General features: G+C 47.3%; 1 protein-coding gene across 1 annotated transcript in view; it reads left to right on the plus strand.

Moving 5' to 3' along the window:
* Positions 1 to 19,964, plus strand: part of LOC144791138 (cytochrome P450 2J2-like) — a 409,659-nt gene that overhangs the window by 324,145 nt on the left and 65,550 nt on the right. Inside the window, exon 6 of the mRNA XM_078665797.1 lies at positions 8,180 to 8,321. Within this exon, the coding sequence (XP_078521923.1) occupies positions 8,180 to 8,321 (142 nt within the window). The remainder of the gene's footprint in view (positions 1 to 8,179; positions 8,322 to 19,964) is intronic.

Genomic DNA, 19,964 nt, shown 5'->3' on the forward strand with positions numbered 1-19,964 from the left:
AGGCTCCACTAATTTTGGGCTCAGCTTCCTCCAATCGTTTTCCACCATAGAGGCCTTTCTTTCCAAGACTGAGTTGTTTTGGGCTCTCAGGGTCAACCTCTGGCTACCTACAGCTGGAGGTTGGGTCCCTCTGTTTGGCTTACTGGAGGGACAGGTCAGGTTTGGGGCCCTCAGGTCCCAGGTTTGGCTGTGCCCAACAGTGTCCATCTGTGGGAGGTCCCTAACTAAATTTAAGGGGGATCCCTCAGGAGTTGATTTTATTTTCACTTGGCTAGGACTACTAGCTTCAGTGCCCTTAATCTGCTGATTGGGAAATTCTTTTGGACAGGGGGCCCCTTGGGGTCCAACACTGGCCTCCCTGACCTCTACAGCCCTGGGCTGACTGAGGCAGGGTAGAGAGGGGCAGGTTACCTGCTCCAGACTGGGTCCCACATTGGAAGGGTCCACTGACATCAGGGGTTCTGCCAGGCTAGGCCTGACTACCTCTGTGGCAGTTTCTTCACCAGGGGTCAGATCAGTTCCCTGAGGAGGCTGATCTTTTCCTAAAGTCTGGTGGGAGGGAGATTTCTCTTCCTCCTCAATGCTCTCTGTCTGAGTGGAGTGATCGATAGTTTCAGGCTTCACAACACTATCATCTGTCTGAGTTTGAGCTGTGGCCATCACAACTCTCCCAACCTTTTCAGGAGGGGGCTCAGTTTGGGTGTGGGCTGTTACCATGACAGCCTTGACAACCTGTTCTGGGAAGGAAGTTGTCTGAGATTGGGTTGTGACTGGCACAACCCTCCTGACCTGTTCAGGGAGGACATCTTGGACTGGGGCTGTGGCTATCACTGCCCCACTAACCTTACCATGGAGGTTTACCATTCTAGAATGGGTTTCTTGCTCTACCTCAGCCCAGGCTGAGAGCTCTAAATCATTCCCCAGTAGGCAATCTACAGGCAAGTTTGGTGACACTGCCACTCTCTTGTGGCCAGTGACACCTCCCCAGCTGAGATTGACCACTGCCATGGGATGATCTCTCTGTACTCCATCAATATTGGTCACCTGGTATGTGGCACCAGGTAAAAGTTGCCTTGAGGGGACTAGACTCTCAGTTACCATAGTGATGCTAGCCCCTGTATCTCTATAGGCCTCAACTTTTATACCATTGATGAGGGGCTCCTGTCTGTACTTGCCCAAAGTGTTGGGACAAGTTGTGAAGTTGGCAAACCCCATGCCAGTCTCACAGACAAGAGTATCTAAGTTTGGGGACCTGGTTAGGCCAGAGTCCCCAGGAACTCCCAAAGTAAATGCACCCAAATTCTTGGGGGCACTCCCACCACCTGGGGGATTACTACTAGTAGTAACAGGAGGTTTGGGAATGTTACTATGTTGGTATGTTCTCCTTATTGTTATTCTTTGTGCAACTGCTGTCAGTTTTCAAATGACCCACCTGTTTACAGGGATAACAATAAGGTTTCTTTTGGTTATTAGAAGGATTCTGGGACCCACCCCCCTCAGAGGATTTTTGGGGCCCTGATGTGGTTTGATCTGCAGATTTATTCCCACCCTTCTCTTGAGGCTTGGTTGATTCCTTTTTCTGGTCACCACCTTGGTTCTTGGGCCTAATCCTGGTTCTGACCCATTTGTCTGCCCTCTTACCCAATTCTTGTGGAGAGGTCAGATCACAGTCTACCAGGTGCTGGTGTAATAACTGGTTCTGACAATTATTTAAGACTTGCTCTCTCATAATAAGATTATACAATCCTGTGAAGTCAGTAACCTTGCTACCCAGTAGCCAGCCTTCCAAAGCCTTAGTGGCACAATCAACAAAGTCGGACCAGTCCTGAGACTGAGTTTTCTGGGTGTCTCTGAACAGCAACCTGTACTGCTCAGTGGTTAAACCAAACCCATCAACCAGTGTATTCTTCAGGACTTGGTAATTGTTAGCATCCTCCACTCTTGTAGTGAGGAGCTTATCTCTACCTTTACCATCAAAGGAGAGCCACAGTATAGCTGCCCACTGACTCTGGGGAATGCACTGCACAGTGCAGGCCCTCTCCAGAGCAGCCATCCATTTCTGGATGTCATCCCCTTGCTTAAAGGGGGGCACTATCTTAGTCAGGTGTTTAGTATCTAAACCCTTCTCTCTATCTCTTGGGAGATTGCTGCCACCAGTGGGAGCTAACCCACTCATCTGCTGCTCTCTTGCCAGGGCAAGCTTCTCTTTGGCCAGGGCAATTTCTTCCCTTTCAATCCTCAGTTCAGCTTGTCTCATCCTAGCTTCATGCTCCTTTCTCTGAGGGGAAGTAAATCTCCTCTGTGGAGGATTCCTTCTCCCCTGAGAAGAGGCATTAGAGTGCAGAGATCTATTGGAGTCCCTAGAAAGAGATCTATCTCTCCTAACTCCAAGGTTAGGCCCACTTCGGGTTAGTACTGGGGGTCCCCCAGATCCTAGCCCAAGTAAGTCTAAGTTGGCCCTGGTTAGCCTTCTGACTACCTCAAGACCTTTGTCTACCTCATCCCCAGAGAGTTCCTCCTGATCCTCCTCCTCCTCAACTGCAGTAGCAGTGTTGGGGAGGTCTGGATCCCCAGAGGTCCCCTCTAAGGCTGGCATGTTCTCATGTAACTGAGAAAGCTTTCTGGCATCATATGTCTCTAAGAGGCCTATCAGAAAGGGAATGGTGGGGTTAGACCCCTGCTTCAGTTTTCTGGAGACACAGATCTGTCTCATCTCCTGGAAACTGAGAGCTGCATATCTTGAAGTGACCTGTGGAGGGTCAACACTGACCAGGGGAGTCTCAGTAGAATCTCCCTGGGTAGACATGCTTTTCTAGTGAGGTGTAAGTGGTGCACTTACCTACACTATATGTTTGCCTACTGATCCCTTGCTAGAGTTGTAGTTTAGGGTGTGCTAGGCCCTAGGAGCTACAACAGCTGGTTCAGTAGAACTCAGAGTATTCTAAGCTAAGTTATATGTACCTTTAGTACTTATGTGATCTTTCACAAGATATTCTTAGGGCATGTGTGGTAAAACAACAGCAAGCTCAAATCCCAACCGCTGCCACCAATGTGAGAAGTTGGCCTGATGTGCAGTGTTCACTATTCTAGTGATCACTATATATCAGTCCAAACAACCCTTATTGATGATTGGTTGTAAGTCAACCTTATAGACCAGCTATCCTAGTAGCATGGATACGAGCAGTCTAAGGCTAAGACTCTAGAGGGCGTGTTAAGCCAGATGTTTTACCATCACATTACCCCTTGAACACCCAGTGAAAGGACACCACACAAGTGTTATGAAAATAAACAATGTATTTATTAGAATCACAACAACCCTGTACTCTTTATGAGGACAGGGTGCTAAGCACACAACAAAACTCTTATGAAAATACTTAAGTTAGCACGTTATACACAAATGCCCGAGGGGCACGAGAAACCATATACTCTAAAAGTGGAATGCGAGATTACTAGCAGGTAAGTACAGTACTAATAGGCTTTGGTATCGCTAGGACTTGACTAGGGAATCGTTAGATTACTTCTAGGAGACCTAGGGGACTCGGGTGCAGAGTGTGCACTCTCACGCGGGATGCGGGACAAAGTCTATGGAAGCTAGTAAAGGCAAAGTTAGTGTTCACGGGCGAACCCGACCTGGTAGGAAGAAAACGACAGTGGATCCTGACCCTTGGATAGTGAGGCTATGCTGGGACACCGAAGTGCCGAAGTTACCTAGCCCAGGGGCTGCAGCTGCATAGGTCTGAAAAGACGTCGGGAATCTCGTTGCCGGACCAGGAGCCTGGAAGAAGGAAGTTGCTGGCAGGCGACCAGTGAAGGAAAGTTCGATGGATCCAAGCCTGGATCAAGGAAGAAGGAAACCTGAAAGCAGAGGGGACCAAGTTCTTGAATCACTAGCCAGTGATTAAGTGGGCACCAGGATGGCACCGGGCGAAGTCACCGCAGTCAGGTGAGTGGGCGCTGCTGGGCTCTGCAGTCTCTCGGACCAGGAGGCGTTGTCGGCGACCAGGATGGAGGTGCGAGCTGTCCCACGAAGGTTCTTGCTGTCGACGTCGCTGGACCCAGGATTGGGCAACAAGTCTTGGCAAATGCAAGGCCCACGCGGTGGACCTAAAATGGCGTCTTAGCCGGACCAGGAGGGTCCAGGGTACTTCTCCGATGGAGGGAAGCAAGGGCCAGTCTGGAGCAACCAGACCAGCAGCAGTGTTGTCGTCGGGCGTCGTTCGGAAGGCCACAAGCCAGCGGGCTAGTAGCCAAACAACGCGGTGAGCAGCAAAAAGCAGAAGGGCCCCACGCCGATCGTGGAGATGCTGCGGGGCTGCTCTTCGGTGCTGGAGCTGCTCAGGGTGGGGGCTTCTCGGACCCCAAAGCACTCACCAGGAAATTACTCGGTGGCCTTGCTGTGCAGAAGTCGTGCAGTCTTGGCGATGGCCGGTCCCTCGAGGTCTCGTCGCACCCACGGTTCTCAGCTGTGCTGTAGAGGTGGGTAGAGGTCAGAGGTGCCAGGGAAGCCGGGTCTCGTCGAGCTGGGCAGTCGGATTCCGGAGGAAGGACGTGCAGCAGACCGCAGTGTTCTTAGATGGTGCCTGCGGATGCAGGGTGACTACTCCTTAGCCACAAGGGAGAATCTTGAAGAAGAAATCGTGAAGTCCTTTCGTGGAAAATGGTATCTTGATTCCAAAGATGATCTGATTTGGAAGGGGGCCAGTCTCTACCTTTATCTTGGAAAAGGGGGCTGGCACGCGACTAAGTCCTGCCCTAGGGGTGGGACCAGGAGGGGGGTGGTTACACCCACTTCCTTGGCGGGCTTTTCCCCAGCACAGGGTCTGGAGTGTCCCTGAAACTGGTTTAAGCCAGCCTATGCACAGTGAGCACCGGGGTGCCACGTGCAGTCACCTTCCTCTGAAGCCCTGCCTACCTACAATACACAAAACCCTGTCTGGGACGGTGCTGGCACCGCCCCTGGCAGGAAACCCTTTGTCCTTATCTCCTGCTCTGGGAGGACTCCCAGCAGCAGGAGGGCAGACTTGTGTCTCGGTGGCAGCATCCATTTTGTGGAGCTGAGGCTATGTCTGACTTTAACCGGGGTTAGGGGTTACATACATGTCGTGTCCTTCTAGAAGGGTGGAATGCTAACCCCGTCGCCAGAATTGGCGAGGGGTTAGTATTCCAATTCGTATGACACCTTACTCGACATGTTTTGATAAAGCGATACCAGAGTTGGCATATAACCGCGAGGGTTATAATGCACTTAAGAGTATATGGTATGCGATATCATGGAAACGGCTAAGGGATGGATCCCGAAAGCCGCAGACAGGCTCAGCTCATGCCAGAGCACCATCTCACACGATTCCAAGCACTCTGCCTTCAGGATTGTTAAGGCCTGCCATAGGAGTGACTGATAGGAGATCTGTGTGTCCATTTTAGGGTTAGATATAGGTATACTATATCTAAAGCAAAGGGTGATTACACCACCTTGCCCCAGCTGTCAAGCAGCCAGTTGTGTCAGATTTGGATGGCCAGCCAGGGGTGGCATAATACATGCTGCAGCCCCTGGTAGGCCCTGGGTACACCTATGCCCTGGGTACCTAAGGTACACTGTACAGGGACTGATAAGGGGACTCAGTATCCAATTTAGATATGTACCTAAGGTACATGGAATCCATTTTACAGAGAGAGCAGTAGGCCTGGGGCCCTGAATAGCAGGGTCCCAGGTCAACTAAGTCAGAAAACCAGCAAAACACCAGGCAAAAAGTTGGGGGCAACCATAGTCAGGGATCTACCTTCCTACAGGAGCTGACGCCTGATTGGCTGGAATTTGGACCAAAACATAATAACTAAGACATATCATAGAAGTGATATGTTGTCTATCTAGGAAAACTCTATGGTTTTTGCTTTCTCTATGTATATATGCTTGTGCTATAGCTACATTGCTATGTTATTTACCGTGGTACTCCCACTTCAATGACGGGCATGTGAATCTATGAAAGACACCCCAATACTGGAGAAATCATATTTCGCACAAAGAAATCATTCAATGAGGGGCTTCACCCTCAACACATATTTCTCACACCCAATCCAATAGGTGACCAGGTGGTACAAAAGCAGGACATTGTACAAACAGACAAGGAAATTCTCTTGTCTACAGTAGAACGTCCGCTCCCGAGGGGCACGTCAAATAATTCAAGTATGGAAAGCAACTAGTCAGTATTACATTATGTCTTCTTTCTGTGTGAGCTATCGTACTTCTTAATTCCTGTTCTAATTGTGCCAAATTACTGGTGGACCTGTTGAGAGTTCTTCATACCAGGGTACTTCCAGCCCAATCTATTGACCCTCATAAATTCACGTCACACTCCAACTAGTTCCGTACTAAATATTCATTATCCCATGTAGTTGGTACCAAGGGATACAATCATTCAAGCCACAAATACTACTCTTCATTCTATCGACCCATCTCTGCTATCTAACCAGGAGGAAATTCGTAATATCAGTAACAGTTGGTGAGATGTATGGTCTACCGATGATTGTCCAGACTAGTTTCTTTTCCGTATGACCCATCTCTTTGTAGTGGATCGCGAGTATTGTGTTGGTTTTACCACATGGTATATTACTCAATATACGTATTTTACCTCGCCGGGTAGTCATGCCCACGTATTGTAAGTTGCAAGGGCATTTCAAAGAGTAAAGTATTAAAAAAAAGTTCCTTTTTACCCTCTCTCTCTGTCTCTCGTTCTACTATTAGTATATACTTTTTAGATATAACATTGTACAAGCTCTCTTGTGCGTCTTCCTAACTTACGGTGCTTCTGCCTAACACCTCACGCATCTCCCTATCAAGTTTTGAATTGTCCTCTCATCGTGCGTAACTCTTCCTTTCTCCATATGCATCACTCTTTCATATTTTGCAACTGCGTGTCATCTGATAGTTCTCTCTATGATATCCGGTATCATCTTGTCACCATATGCATCTCCTTATATTATGAATAGCTCGATCACAATCTCCTGGTCGCTCTATGAATTTCTTTATTATATTATGCATCACCATATCATCTTATGCTTCTACCTGTGATATCATGCATCTGCCTATTGCCTTATGCATTCACTTACCATACTATGTTTCTCCCTATGTTATTATGGACAGCCTTACATCTCACTACACTGTACACATTTCCCCCATGCTTTTATACATCTCTGTATTGTATTATACAATTTTCTATCACCTAATACATCTCTGTATCACCTTAGGTAGGTTCTTCCTGTCGCCATCTGGCTCCACCTATGATATCGTTTATCCCCCTGTCATATTAAACATCTCCTTAGCATTTAATGCATCTCCTTATCATGTTATTTATCTTTCTAGCAACATATGCATTTCCCCATCACATTATGCATCTATCATATTAGAAATAAATCCTTCCCTTCCACCTCTGGGATTTCTGAGGCGATCTGTACTTCTTCCAACCCTAAAAGAGGAGTTATGACAGTCCAAAGCGTAAGTACATTTATTGCCCTTTTCAGGGTTGTAAAGAAATGGATTGTACTTGGGAATGCCCAAGAATGTACATGTTTGTGGGCATTCTCAAACGTTCAAGGAAAACCACATTGTTGGAACCTCACCATTTCCAGAGTGGGCTATATATCTGCAGAGATGTTCACTAATGTGGTGCAGGCCTCTGCCACTGTAGATGGATATATAGGAGACAGGAATTTCTTTGTAAATTCCTGGCAGGCAAAACATTGAAAATCCAATAGTAAACATACATTTGGAATCAACTTTACCTTTATGAACAGCGCCCATTGTCTGTGAGCGGCGGTCACTTGCTTATGTGCTAGCGCACCAACTCTATGCACTGCTGCAGCCTCCTGGATGCATGGCTTTCTCATTGAGTACCTCCAGTGGCAGTAGTGCAGATCCCTCTGGCAGTGCTTGTCTGGCGTTGCTGTTACCGGAGCTGAGGAACAAACAAACATGTGGGGTATATGAATGCCTTTAGTGGTGCTGGAGTATTGAAGTAGATGTGCCAGCCTGATGTCAGTGTATTATGCAGTGTGAAGCCCCAATTGTGCATGATAGACATCGTATCAGGTACTTAAGAGTTTGATGTCTGGTAATGCAGGTGATGTATATGACTTTGTACTTCTACCACTTACAGTAAAATTCTTAATTGTCTTTTACTCGCAGAGCAAAAGTGATCCAAATAGTACATGTGATGAGGCCAACCTGGTTCAAGATGTGATGGACTTGTTCTTTGCAGGCTCAGAAACAACTGCCCTAACACTCCTCTGGGCCTTGCTTTATATGGTAAAATATCCTGATATACAAGGTGAGTTCATGAGTAAATGAAAAGTAAGTACACCAATATGGAGTCAGTCAGTCAGAAATACTTTATTCGGTACATATCAAAAACCAAGTATACAAAAGTACCAGGAAAAGAAGGGCCGAGGTATCAAATTACAATATGGTTAACAGACAGAAAAACATGTGTTAAAAAAATGAAATTTTAAAAAACATACACAGATCATCCAATAAAAAAATCATTATTAGCAAACTTCTAAAAATAGACCAAGCAAAGATATTATCTCAGACTAGCTATTTTTTTCCTTAGTCTCATGGCTATGGTTAAAAATGTAGCAACATTAACGATTTCCCACGTGTTGGACAGCAGTTGAAGATATAATAGGGCCGGTTTCACTTGTCTAAACCCTTTATCCTTTAGTAGGGGTACAATGAATTTTTTCCGGATATCCGTAAAATAATCACAAAAGAACATAAAATGAGCAGTGTCCATTATCGAAAATCCATCACAAGTGCACAATTCCAATTCTGATGTCCTAGTCCAACATGGGCGCCCAGATAGAACGAGATGGAATTTATTCAACCTAAATTTGGTTAGTAAATATCTGTGATTAGCATTATTAACAACCTTCAGATAAGGTTCTAAATCATGGTCTGTTGTTACAACTAACTGATGAGCTCTCACAGTTGATTTAGTCAACTCATGGCCTTCTCTATCCATCCCTTTGTGCAGCCTATATGCGGTCTTGACCCATTTCATGTCTCCCTTAACCAATTTAGACGGCTCATCAAATAGTTCTGGGCGGCCTAATGAGACTGCAAGTTTTTTGACATATTGTAGCCAGGGGATGGATTCCCAATGTTCTAGGGTGAGACAGTCCCTCAAAATCTCATGGTTCACCTCCAGTTCCGGATTCATCCAAACCGCAATCCACTTTAATAGGGGTGCGATGGCAATCCGGTCTTCTAAGTATTCCACCCCACATTCTTGATGCACTATAAAACCTGGGGTCGATTGTGGTACTGATAAAATGGACTTCAAAAACGTATCCTCTGCCACCTGTAACAACTTAGCGTTCTTAAATCCCCATAGATCTGCGCCGTACATGGCTATGGAAACACATTTGGCGGCATAGACCTTTAACACTGCCTGAAGCGGTTTTACCTCCAATTTACGGGAAAAGCCCAGAACTGCAAAAATAGACCGAACAAAAGCATTTCTTTTCTCAGACAGTTGTGGAAGCCAGGTGGAACTTTCATCAAAAACCACCCCCAGATATGGGAATCTAGTTACCCTCGATAACCTATTTCCATTACAGTGGAGTGTCATCAGCTTCCTGGGCCTGCCCTTTGTACCCACGGCCATGACATGAGATTTGGTGTAATTAAGATCCAAGGAGGACATAAACTCATAGAAGGAATTTAAAAGACTTTGTAGCCCTACTGACGTGCGCGCCAATAGAGCGGCATCATCCGCATATAATAATGCAGGGAGAGGAAACTTGCCTGCCCTAGGGATATCCTTACAAACTGCTCCTAGCACACTAGCCAGCTCATTGATATATAAGGTAAATAATAAGGGGGCTAAAATACAGCCTTGCCTGACCCCATTGGTTATACCTATCTTGCCCGTACAATTCCCCTTATGCATAATCTTTTAATTTTATAAACGCAAAAAAAGAACTCTTGATGGCAGATTCGAGGTAGAGAGGAGTACAGATACCGATCCTCATATTGGTTATGTACCGACATGGTAAAGAAATAGAATATTTGACCCAAAAAATATTCCTGTTGGAAACATGTTGGTAGGTCTATACACCCAATGTGCAAGTATGTCATTTGTTCTAAGAGTAACAAAATAAAGTCAGAACACCTTTGTATCCTGACCACTGCCATCCAATGAAAGAGCCTATGGGGCGCTGGCTGCTGCTGCTAGAGAGTCAAAAATTGCAATTCTGCTGCTGAACGTTTGCACAGGGGACAAACTTGGCAACTTCATCTTGATCAGCTTCATGAGGCCCTTGATCTTCTCAGCCTCCTCTATATCCACCAATTTGAGTTTGACCCTGACCGTGCTATTGAGGCTTCCACATTCAGGTATTAAATAACATGTATCTTGGTGCTACTTGAGGGCTCTACTTCCTTTGATATTGATGATCATTGAGTCTTACTTAAATGTCTCTAGTTATGCGTGAGAACTAATAGCTTCACCTTAAATGTGTTCACCTCATAAGCCTGTGGCCGAAAAAGAATAGAATTTGAACTGATTAAATTATCCAGCTTTAAATCGATTCCTATTTTCTGCACATTCCACGGGGATCTATGCTTAATCCTATAACATGATACTTAACCTGCACCTGGAGGCACTGGAAATACTTTGCAGACAATATGGCACTGCTATCCCCCAGTAAGCTTAGGATTCCACACTGTACTTTACAGTATCATTGACCAACAGCATACCTAACGCATATTCTCCCTGAATATCATTCAAACCTGGGAGTGCCTAGCCTATCAGGAACCAACAACTCAAAACAACTTCAACTGAGTTGACTTCATAAATAGAGGAACAAGGAACCTTCTCATCCAAGAGTGACTCTACAATGTTAACTTAAATGGCTCTTTCCCATCTGCCATTCTCCATTCAATCAATCAATTTATCTTTATTCGATCAAGTTAAAAATGATCATAAAAGGACATATAAATACATCATCATAAAAAATATTACAAAGTTCTATCTTTAAAATCGCAAAATTCCATCTCAATTCTAGAATAAATGTGAATCTAAGAAAGCTTCCAATACTGGAGAACTACAGTTACAGGTAAGTAACTTGTTTTCTTACTCCAGTATTGGAGCTTTCATAGATTCACATGCCTGAATCAGAATAGCGAGCAGTGATATAACAAAGCACATTTGTCTTCTGCATTCTTACATCATGCAAAACAGTATGAATAATCTTATACAGAGTAAGTAATAAAAATGTGCATTTGTGAGCAAAAATAAAGGAAGGAGGGATGTAAAGAGGCTCACCGTCAATGGATGATATTTCTCAGAACTGCTTCTCCCACCGCCACATCTGTCTCAGCTGTAGCTTCCAAGCAGTAGTGCCTGGTAAAGGTATGCGTGGATGTCCAGGTTGCTGCTCTGCATATGTCCTGGATCGGCACTCCTGCAAACAAAGCAGTGGATGTGGACACTGCCCTCGTTGAGTGAGCACGGACCCGTGCATTCAGAGGTTTTCCAGCTGCTTGGTGACAGTAGACAATCGCTCTGGAAATCCATCTGGCAATCCCACATTTTGATAAAGGGAAACCTTTCCTGGGTGCACTATAAGCGACGAAGAGCTGTGAGGACTTGCGAAAAGCCTTAGTTTCCTGCAAATAGAATTTGAGACAACGCTGAACATCCAGTGAACGCAGTACTCTCTCTGCTGCTGTCACTGGTTGAGGAAAGAAGTGTTTCAATACTGACGGTTCAGTTAAGTGAAAGTCAGTTGGCACTTTAGGAATGAACTTTGAGTATGTTCTAAGAATCATCCTGCCTTCTTGAAACTGCAAAAAAGGAGCTTGAATCGTGAGAGCCTGTAGTTCTCCTACCCGTCTTGCTGATGTCAAGGCGATGAGAAGCGCCATCTTCCATGATAGGAATATTAAGTCTGCTCTATGTATAGGTTCGAAGGGTTGTTTCATTAGCTGAGATAGCACTATATTTAAATGCCAAAGCGGTGGTGGTGGTTTTATTGGAGGACAAACTCTGATTAGCCCTTTCATAAACTGTGTGATGATCCTTGCAGACCATAAGGAAGGAACCGAAGAAGACCTCCTGTAGCAGGATAATGCAGCTAAATGCACCTTAGTAGAAGTGTGAGCCAATCCTGACTTGGCTAGAAGTAAGATGTATGGGATAACTTCATGAGGTGCCGCAGTTAGAGGGTGAATGTTATTTCTCTGACAACGTAGACAAAATCTCTTCCATTTAATTCTGTAGGTTTTATTGGTACTATCCGCCCGACCTTGGAGAGGATGCTCTTACATTCCTCTGAGATTTTGAGATGTTGAAATTCACAGTGTTCAGGAGAAAGGCCGCTAAGCGCAAGCATTTTGGGTCCGGATGGAGCACTTATCCCCGGGACATTATCAGAAGCGATGGAATCGGTCGGAGACGGACTGGACGGTCCTCCGACAGCAGCAGGAGTTCTGTGAACCAGTGTTGTCTGGGCCACCACGGGGCTATCAGGATCAGCCTGCACGGTTCTTTCTTGATCTTCACAAGTACTCGGGACAGGAGAGGAATTGGAGGAAAAACGTAAGCAACGACGCCGGAACATGTCATTGAAAACGCATTCCCCCAAGACCCCTGCTGGGGAAGCCAGCTTGCGAAGAACCGGCATTTCCTGTTCTCACTTGTGGCGAAGAGGTCTACTGTTGGCGTTCCCCATCTTTGAAAAATTTTGTCCAGGGTCCCCTGATCCAGCTCCCACTCATGGCAGGATGATTTGAGCCTGCTGAGAGTATCCGCTTTGATGTTCAGATCTCCCAGATCTCTGCTGTCAAGGATATCCCCTGCTGTAGCGCCCATTCCCATATTCTCTGGGCGTCCTGAGACAGGGAGAGTGATCTTGTTCCTCCTTGTTTGTTTAAGTAGTGCATTGCCGTAGTGTTGTCCGTTCTTATCAACACCGGCGAGCGCCTTATTCTTGGTAGGAAAGCTTGCAATGCGAGGCAGAATGCTCTGAGTTCTAGCAGATTTATGTGTAATTGCTGCTCATGCAATCGCCAACGACCGCTGACTTGAAGGTCTTGAAGAAAAGCTCCCCATCCTTCCAGGGACGCATCGGTAGTCACTACCAATGGAGCTGGTTTTGAAAGAAATGACAGACCCTGAGAAACATTTTCTTTTTGCGTCCACCATGTCGCTGCTTGGACCATGACTGGTGTCACTTGGATTGTGTCTTCGAATGATCCCTCAATTTGACGCCACTGAAGATCGATCTGTTCTTGCAACAGGTGCATCCTTAACCTGCAGTGAGGCACAAGGGGAATACAAGATGACATCATGCCCAGTAATGACTTCTACTTGCGTACTGAAAGATACTTTCTTTTTTTAAAGTCTTGGGAGAGAGACACGATCCTCAGCTGCCTTTCCTTGGAGGGAAATGCCTTGTTTCTTTCCGTATCCAGTATTGCTCCCAGAAACGTGATCAGTTTTGTCGGTTGAAGGGTTGATTTTCCCTCGTGCAGAGTCAAACCCAGTTTGACAAATAAGTCTAAGCAGGCCTGTGCTGACGCCCTGGCCTGTGTTTCCGATGGTGCTTTGACTAACCAGTCATCGAGGTAAGGAAATATTTGATGTTTTTGCTTCCTTAACACCGTCGCCACTGGAGCCAGGCATTTTGTTAACATTCGAGGTGCAGACTTTAGGCCGAATGGCAGTACCTTGAATTGATAATGCTCTCCGGCTACCATGAATCGAAGGTACTGTCTGTGTGAAGGATGGATAGGGACATGAAAATACGCATCCTGCAGGTCTAAAGTGGTCATATGATCTCCGGGGTTCAACAGTAGAAGGATGACCTGAAGAGACACCATCCTGAAAGATTTCTTTTTGAGATAGGTGTTTAGGGACCTGAGATCCAGAATAGGACGCCATTGGAGGATGTTTTTCCTGACCAGAAAAAATCGGGAGTAAAATCCCTTTCGTTTTTGGGAATTCGATACCGGTTCTATTGCTCCCTTTCGGAGCATAGTCCGAATCTCCTTCTGGAGTTGATGCAGATGATAGACCTTTTGATGCACCGGTGGTGTACAAGGAGGTGTCTGTACAAATTCTAGAGTGTGGCCGAATCGAATAATGTTGAGGACCCATTAGTCCGTTATTATTTTTTGCCAATTTTGAAAATAATGAGCAATCTTTCCACCCAGGGGAGCAATTGATCTTAGAGGCGTTGATGTAGCCGGAGATTGAAGGTTGTCATTGTCGTCGGGTGCTGTCCTTCCCCTGACGGCCTCCTTTGCCTCTCGTAGTCGATTTCGTATAACCTCCTGATTGACGCTGAGAATACTGCCGGCGGTAGGGCTGGGATGAAGCGGAGTAAGAGGAATATCTCCCCTGCTGATATCCTCCTCTATAAGAAGATCGCCCTCTACCTCTAGAGCCTCGAAAAGGAACCTTTCTGTATTTTAGGGTTCCCAATGCTTTCGCAGTATCCGTATCCTTCTTGATACTCTGTAGTGTGTCATCAATCTGCTTACCGAATAAATCTTCACCATTGAAGGGAAGATCTTAGATCTTATTCTGCACTTCAGGCCTAAAAGCCATTGCTCGTAGCCACCCTTGTCTGTGCAGAACTGCCGCTCCTCCCAGAGACCTAAATGCCGTGGTCACTATATCCATAGCGCAGTTTATGAATTTCGCCAAAGTCCTCTCACCCACCGGAAGAATTTTTCTGGGCTCTTGTTTCTCTGGCTCCGGCACCCGGTCAATATAAGGCGACAGGTCGCACCACATTTGCCTGTCGTATTTTCCTAGAATAGCGAGGGCATTTGCAGCTTTCACCAGCAGGGCAGACATTAAGGAAAACCTCTTTCCTGCGTTGTCCAGCCTCCTACTCTCTCTGTCAGGTGGTGCTGTATTTGGAGCTGACGGATTTCTCAATTTCTGCTGCGCCGCCTGCGTAATCACTGAATCCGGTTTTGGAGGACCCAAAAGACACCCTGGAGCATCTGAAGGCGCTTTATATTTCTTATCCAGTCTGGCTAGAACCGGAGTCACTGTAGCTGGCGTCTCCATAACCTTTAAGCCTTCTTCCCAAATATGACTAACTATAGGTAAGGAACAAACAGATCTTCGATAGGGTTCCTTAAAGTTATACAATACAAGAAACATTCTGCCTTATCCTCCATCATGGTAAGTGCGAATCTTTTAGTGGCTCTTTCCATTAGGTTATGAAAACCACCAATGTCCTCTGGTGGAGAATCCAGCGGTTTCGGAGTAGGAGTTGAAGGAGAAGGAATGAGATAGTCGACCCATTCTCTACCAGGTTCTGCAATCTCTCCATCTTCATGGTCATCGTCCGAGGTATCTGGATCAAGTTGAGATCTTGATGGTGGAGACCTAGGAATGGACTCCGGCAAGATCTCCCTTCTTCATACTGGTGTACCCGGTACAGAGCGAGGTCGAGGCGTAACCTCAGGGATTTCCTGAGAGGTTTGAGGCACTGGATACCTTCTTCTATAATCCTCCAACATGCTCTGTCGATCTTTCAGTCAAGATGATGGCACACTAGTCATCTCCTCATGATGCTCTTGGTGGTATTGTTGCTGTTCTTGGGGATGATGGTGAAACTCCCCATATTCTTCCTCCGAATCTTCCTCCTGATATTTCACTCTTAATTGCGAAGGACTACTCGCATATCCAAAAGTACCACCTTCCTCTTCGTCCTACGAGTCCTCCTCTTCCAGAAGGTGAGAAGGGACTAATGGAGACACCTTGCTTGGAGATGTAATTTCTGGTGCTATTGTTCTTTTCCAGGATGAAAACCTCTTTTCCGGGGTCTTTTCTCTCGTTGACGAGCCCGTCGACGAGATCCCCGTAGCCGACAATATTATCGTCGTCGACGCTATCGTCGATGTTGAAGTTACCGTCGACGCTCCTGTCGCCGTCGTCGACGATCTCGTCATCGACGCTCCCGTCGTCGACGATCCCGCCAACGATGTTGATGTAGCCATAGTCGTTGACGCCGTCGAGGACGAACCAGTCGTCGACACCGCCGTCGTTACAACGACTTGCGCTGTAAGCGCTGGATAGTGGCATAGTTTAATTTTCTATTCCAACTCCAGCCCACGTTACAGTAGGGAAGGTGTTGGAATAGAAAATTAAACTATTCCTGTCCAACAGCGCCCACCAGCGTAAGTCGTTGAAACGACTTGCGTTGTAAAAGCAGCGAAGTAATGGCAGCTCGTGGTAATGCCCGTGTTGTAAAGGCTGTTCCCCCTCAGGAGGGTTCTAGAGGGTGAGGAGCCCTGATTGGTTCAGAGAAAAGTTTGGTCCTTTTTACATAACAAATGTAATGGGTTGCAAAAGGAAAATGGGCCTAGGCCTTTCTTTTTCAGTTTGCTTTACTACTAAGCATAGCGTTGTTATATACCGGAGACTTCCGTCTCGACGACGGGGAATGATTCAGGCATGTGAATCTATGAAAGCTCCAATACTGGAGTAACTGCACCTGTTAAAAAAGTACTAAGTTGTATTAATGTAAAAGCACTTCTTAAAAGTGAAAAAGCAATGCGCAGGTTTATAAAGTAACATTAAGGGCATGATTTTTGCACAAGCTTTCACAGTGCTGCATCTTGCCACTATAAATGAATTCAAAGGGTTATGTCCGTTGAGCCTTGAAGGGTGAAAGATGTAATCAAATTGTTGGCATTTGAGGCCATGACTTTCAGTGTAGGCAAATAAGAGCAGATGGAGCATTAACCTGCTGAGCAGTTGTGGCCTGACAAAACAGATTGAAACCAAAGCTCATCTTGCCAAACTATGGGGCTAATTACGATGGTGGCTGGATGAGCCTCCAACTGCCATCGCTGCAGGAAGGAGACCGCCCGACACGTAGTCGGCAGTTCCGCCCCACATATTACGGTGGGACTGCTGTGGAGGCTTTCGGACACGTGCCGTTTACTATTGCAGCTTCTTGGCCTGGAAAAGAGCCACTGCACAAGCTGCAGTACCAAAAGACATGTGTGCGAACATCCATGCACCGTGTGCCAGGCACCACTTGGTGCCTAGCACACGGTGCATGGGTGTTTGGGGGGCATCACATGTGCCCCCCTCACCACATAGCAGAGCCCCATGGGGACGGTGGCCTGCTAGAAGCCCCCCAAGTTCCTTTCTGACAGCCATTCAATGGCAGTGGGACCACCATGAAAACCCAGCTGGAAATGGACATCATAATACTTACGGCAGTGCCTGCGCAGGCATCACCTCCATTGTAGGGATTATAGTCCGATGACCGCTCTGAAGGGCTCCTTGAGCACGTTAGAGTCGGTCGATCCCTCTGACTGCTGCGTTCCGACAGACTACATCGTAATGCGGCGGTCGGACTGCTATCCTGCATGTCGGTGGGACTGACACCGACAGCCTGTCTGTGGGTGTCACACGACATCATAATAAGGCCCTTTATTGCCAATACTTCTTCTCAACACAGACACGATTTGTGCAGTTGCTGTTTCCTACTTAAAGGTCAAATCTGGTTCTAAGTCTAAAGTCTTTGACAGCTCACTTGCATAAGCTACCCTGGTTTATGTTTATGGACATCGTTATCCAAGGTTTATATATGGTTATCCGTGGATTTCCATAGTTTCACCCATTATGACAGAAGATTTTTGTCTATCATTTTATCAATGACCATAGTAAAGTGTCAGTCTTTAGTTGACCTTTTGGGCTGAGAATATTGGTCGATCCCCAACGTGCATCTGCTTGCTTAGCACACTTAAGGCATATTTAGTGCCTCTTTTAGAGCTTGGATGAGCTGGAGCACAGCTGTAAATCAGCTGTGCCACCGCCCCACCAACCTCTTGGTTCCTCTGCTCTATTTTGAGCATTGTGTTCACACATGCAGAGCTACTGAAGACTCTGCCAGCGTAGACCTCTGCCGTGGAGGCTGGTTCACCAAAGGTTCTCTGGTCACAGTGATAGTTGTCCCCAGGGTTTGCAGTGGGTTGAATAAACTTGGGGGAGGGGATTCTCTCAAAGGGGCATAACCTATGTAAACAAGGGTGTGGCTTAAACATGTAAGATACAATTCTGCTGCCTGAATGGTATTTTGCAGCCTCTTTCTGTTATTGCACCCAGCTATATAATAGAACAACTGTCATGCAGTTAAAACAACCCCAGACTATTGGCTTTATCAATGGTTGTTAGCTGCAAAAAATGAATCAGTAACAACAATGACCTTGTGGTAAATAATAATGAAAATGCTTCAACTCTGTAATTATGATAAAGTGAAATAACTATACCACTCCATTAGAAACTTTAAATAAAATTATTCGTAAAATACTTGCTTTTATTTATTGGGGGCTTGTAAAAAATGTCTAGTGGCTGCTAAAGCTGGGCTGCCCATGCACCAGCTTTATCACTGCAGACCTGTTAACTGTAGAGCCTGAGCCTACACTCTGCCCTTCTCCCCTCCTGCATGCTGTGGATCCCCACAGTGTGCTCTGCCCTTCCACCCTCCTGTCCCGCTGTGGTTCCCTATGGCTTCCTATACCCTTCACCCCTCCTGCCCCGCTGCAGATCCGACAGTGTGCTCTGCCCTTCACCCCTCCTGCCCCGCTGCAGATCCGACAGTGCGCTCTGCCCTTCACCTCTCCTGCCCCGCTGCAGATCCGACAGTGTGCTCTGCTCTTCACCCCTCCTGCCCCGCTGCAGATACCCACAGCACACTCCACCCTTCACCCACTCCTGCCCCCCTGCAGATACCCACAGCACACTCCACCCTTCACCCCTCCTGTCCCGCTGCAGATACCCACAACACGCTCCACCCTTCACCCCTCCTGCCCCGCTGCAGATACCCACAGCACGCTTCACCCTTCACCCCTCCTGCCCTGCTGCAGATACCCACAATACACTTCACCCTTCACCCCTCCTGCCCGGCTGCAGATACCCACAATACGCTCCACCCTTCACCCCTCCTGCCCCGCAGCAGATCCGACAGTGTGCTCTGCTCTTCACCCCTCCTGCCCCGCTGCAGATACCCACAGCACACTCCACCCTTCACCCCTACTGCCCCGCTGCAGATACCCACAGCACACTCCACCCTTCACCCCTCCTGTCCCGCTGCAGATACCCACAGCACGCTCCACCCTTCACCCCTCCTGCCCCGCTGCAGATACCCACAGCACGCTCCACCCTTCACCCCTCCTGCCCTGCTGCAGATACCCACAGCACGCTCCACCCTTCACCCCTCCTGCCCCGCTGCAGATACCCACAGCACGCTCCACCCTTCACCCCTCCTGCCCGGCTGCAGATACCCACAGCACGCTCCACCCTTCACCCCTCCTGCCCCGCTGCAGATACCCACAGCACGCTCCACCCTTCACCCCTCCTGCCCCGCTGCAGATACCCACAATATGCTCCACCCTTCACCCCTTCTGCCATGTTGCAGATACCCACAATACGCTCCACCCTTCACCCCTCCTGCCCTGCTGCAGCTACCGACAATACGCTCCACCCTTCACCCCTACTGCCCCGCTGCAGATACCCACAATACGCTCCACCCTTCACCCCTCCTGCCCTGCTGCATATACCCACAGCACACTCCACCTTTCACCCCTCCTGCCCGGCTGCAGATACCCACAGCACGCTCCACCCTTCACCCCTCCTGCCCTGCAGCAGATACCCACAGAACGCTCCACCTTTCACCCCTCCTGCCCTGCTGCAGATACCCACAATACGCTCCACCCTTCACCCCTCCTTCCCTGCTGCAGATACCCACAATACGCTCCACCCTTCACCTCTCCTGCCCTGCTGCAGATACCCACAGAACGCTCCACCTTTCACCCCTCCTGCCCTGCTGCAGATACCCACAATAGGCTCCACCCTTCACCGCTCCTGCCCGGCTGCAGATACCCACAATACGCTCCACCCTTCCCCCCTCCTGCCCTGCTGCAGATACCT

The sequence above is a fragment of the Lissotriton helveticus genome, chromosome 11, assembly GCF_964261635.1.
Source record: "Lissotriton helveticus chromosome 11, aLisHel1.1, whole genome shotgun sequence".
In the NCBI taxonomy this organism is placed as follows: domain Eukaryota; kingdom Metazoa; phylum Chordata; class Amphibia; order Caudata; family Salamandridae; genus Lissotriton; species Lissotriton helveticus.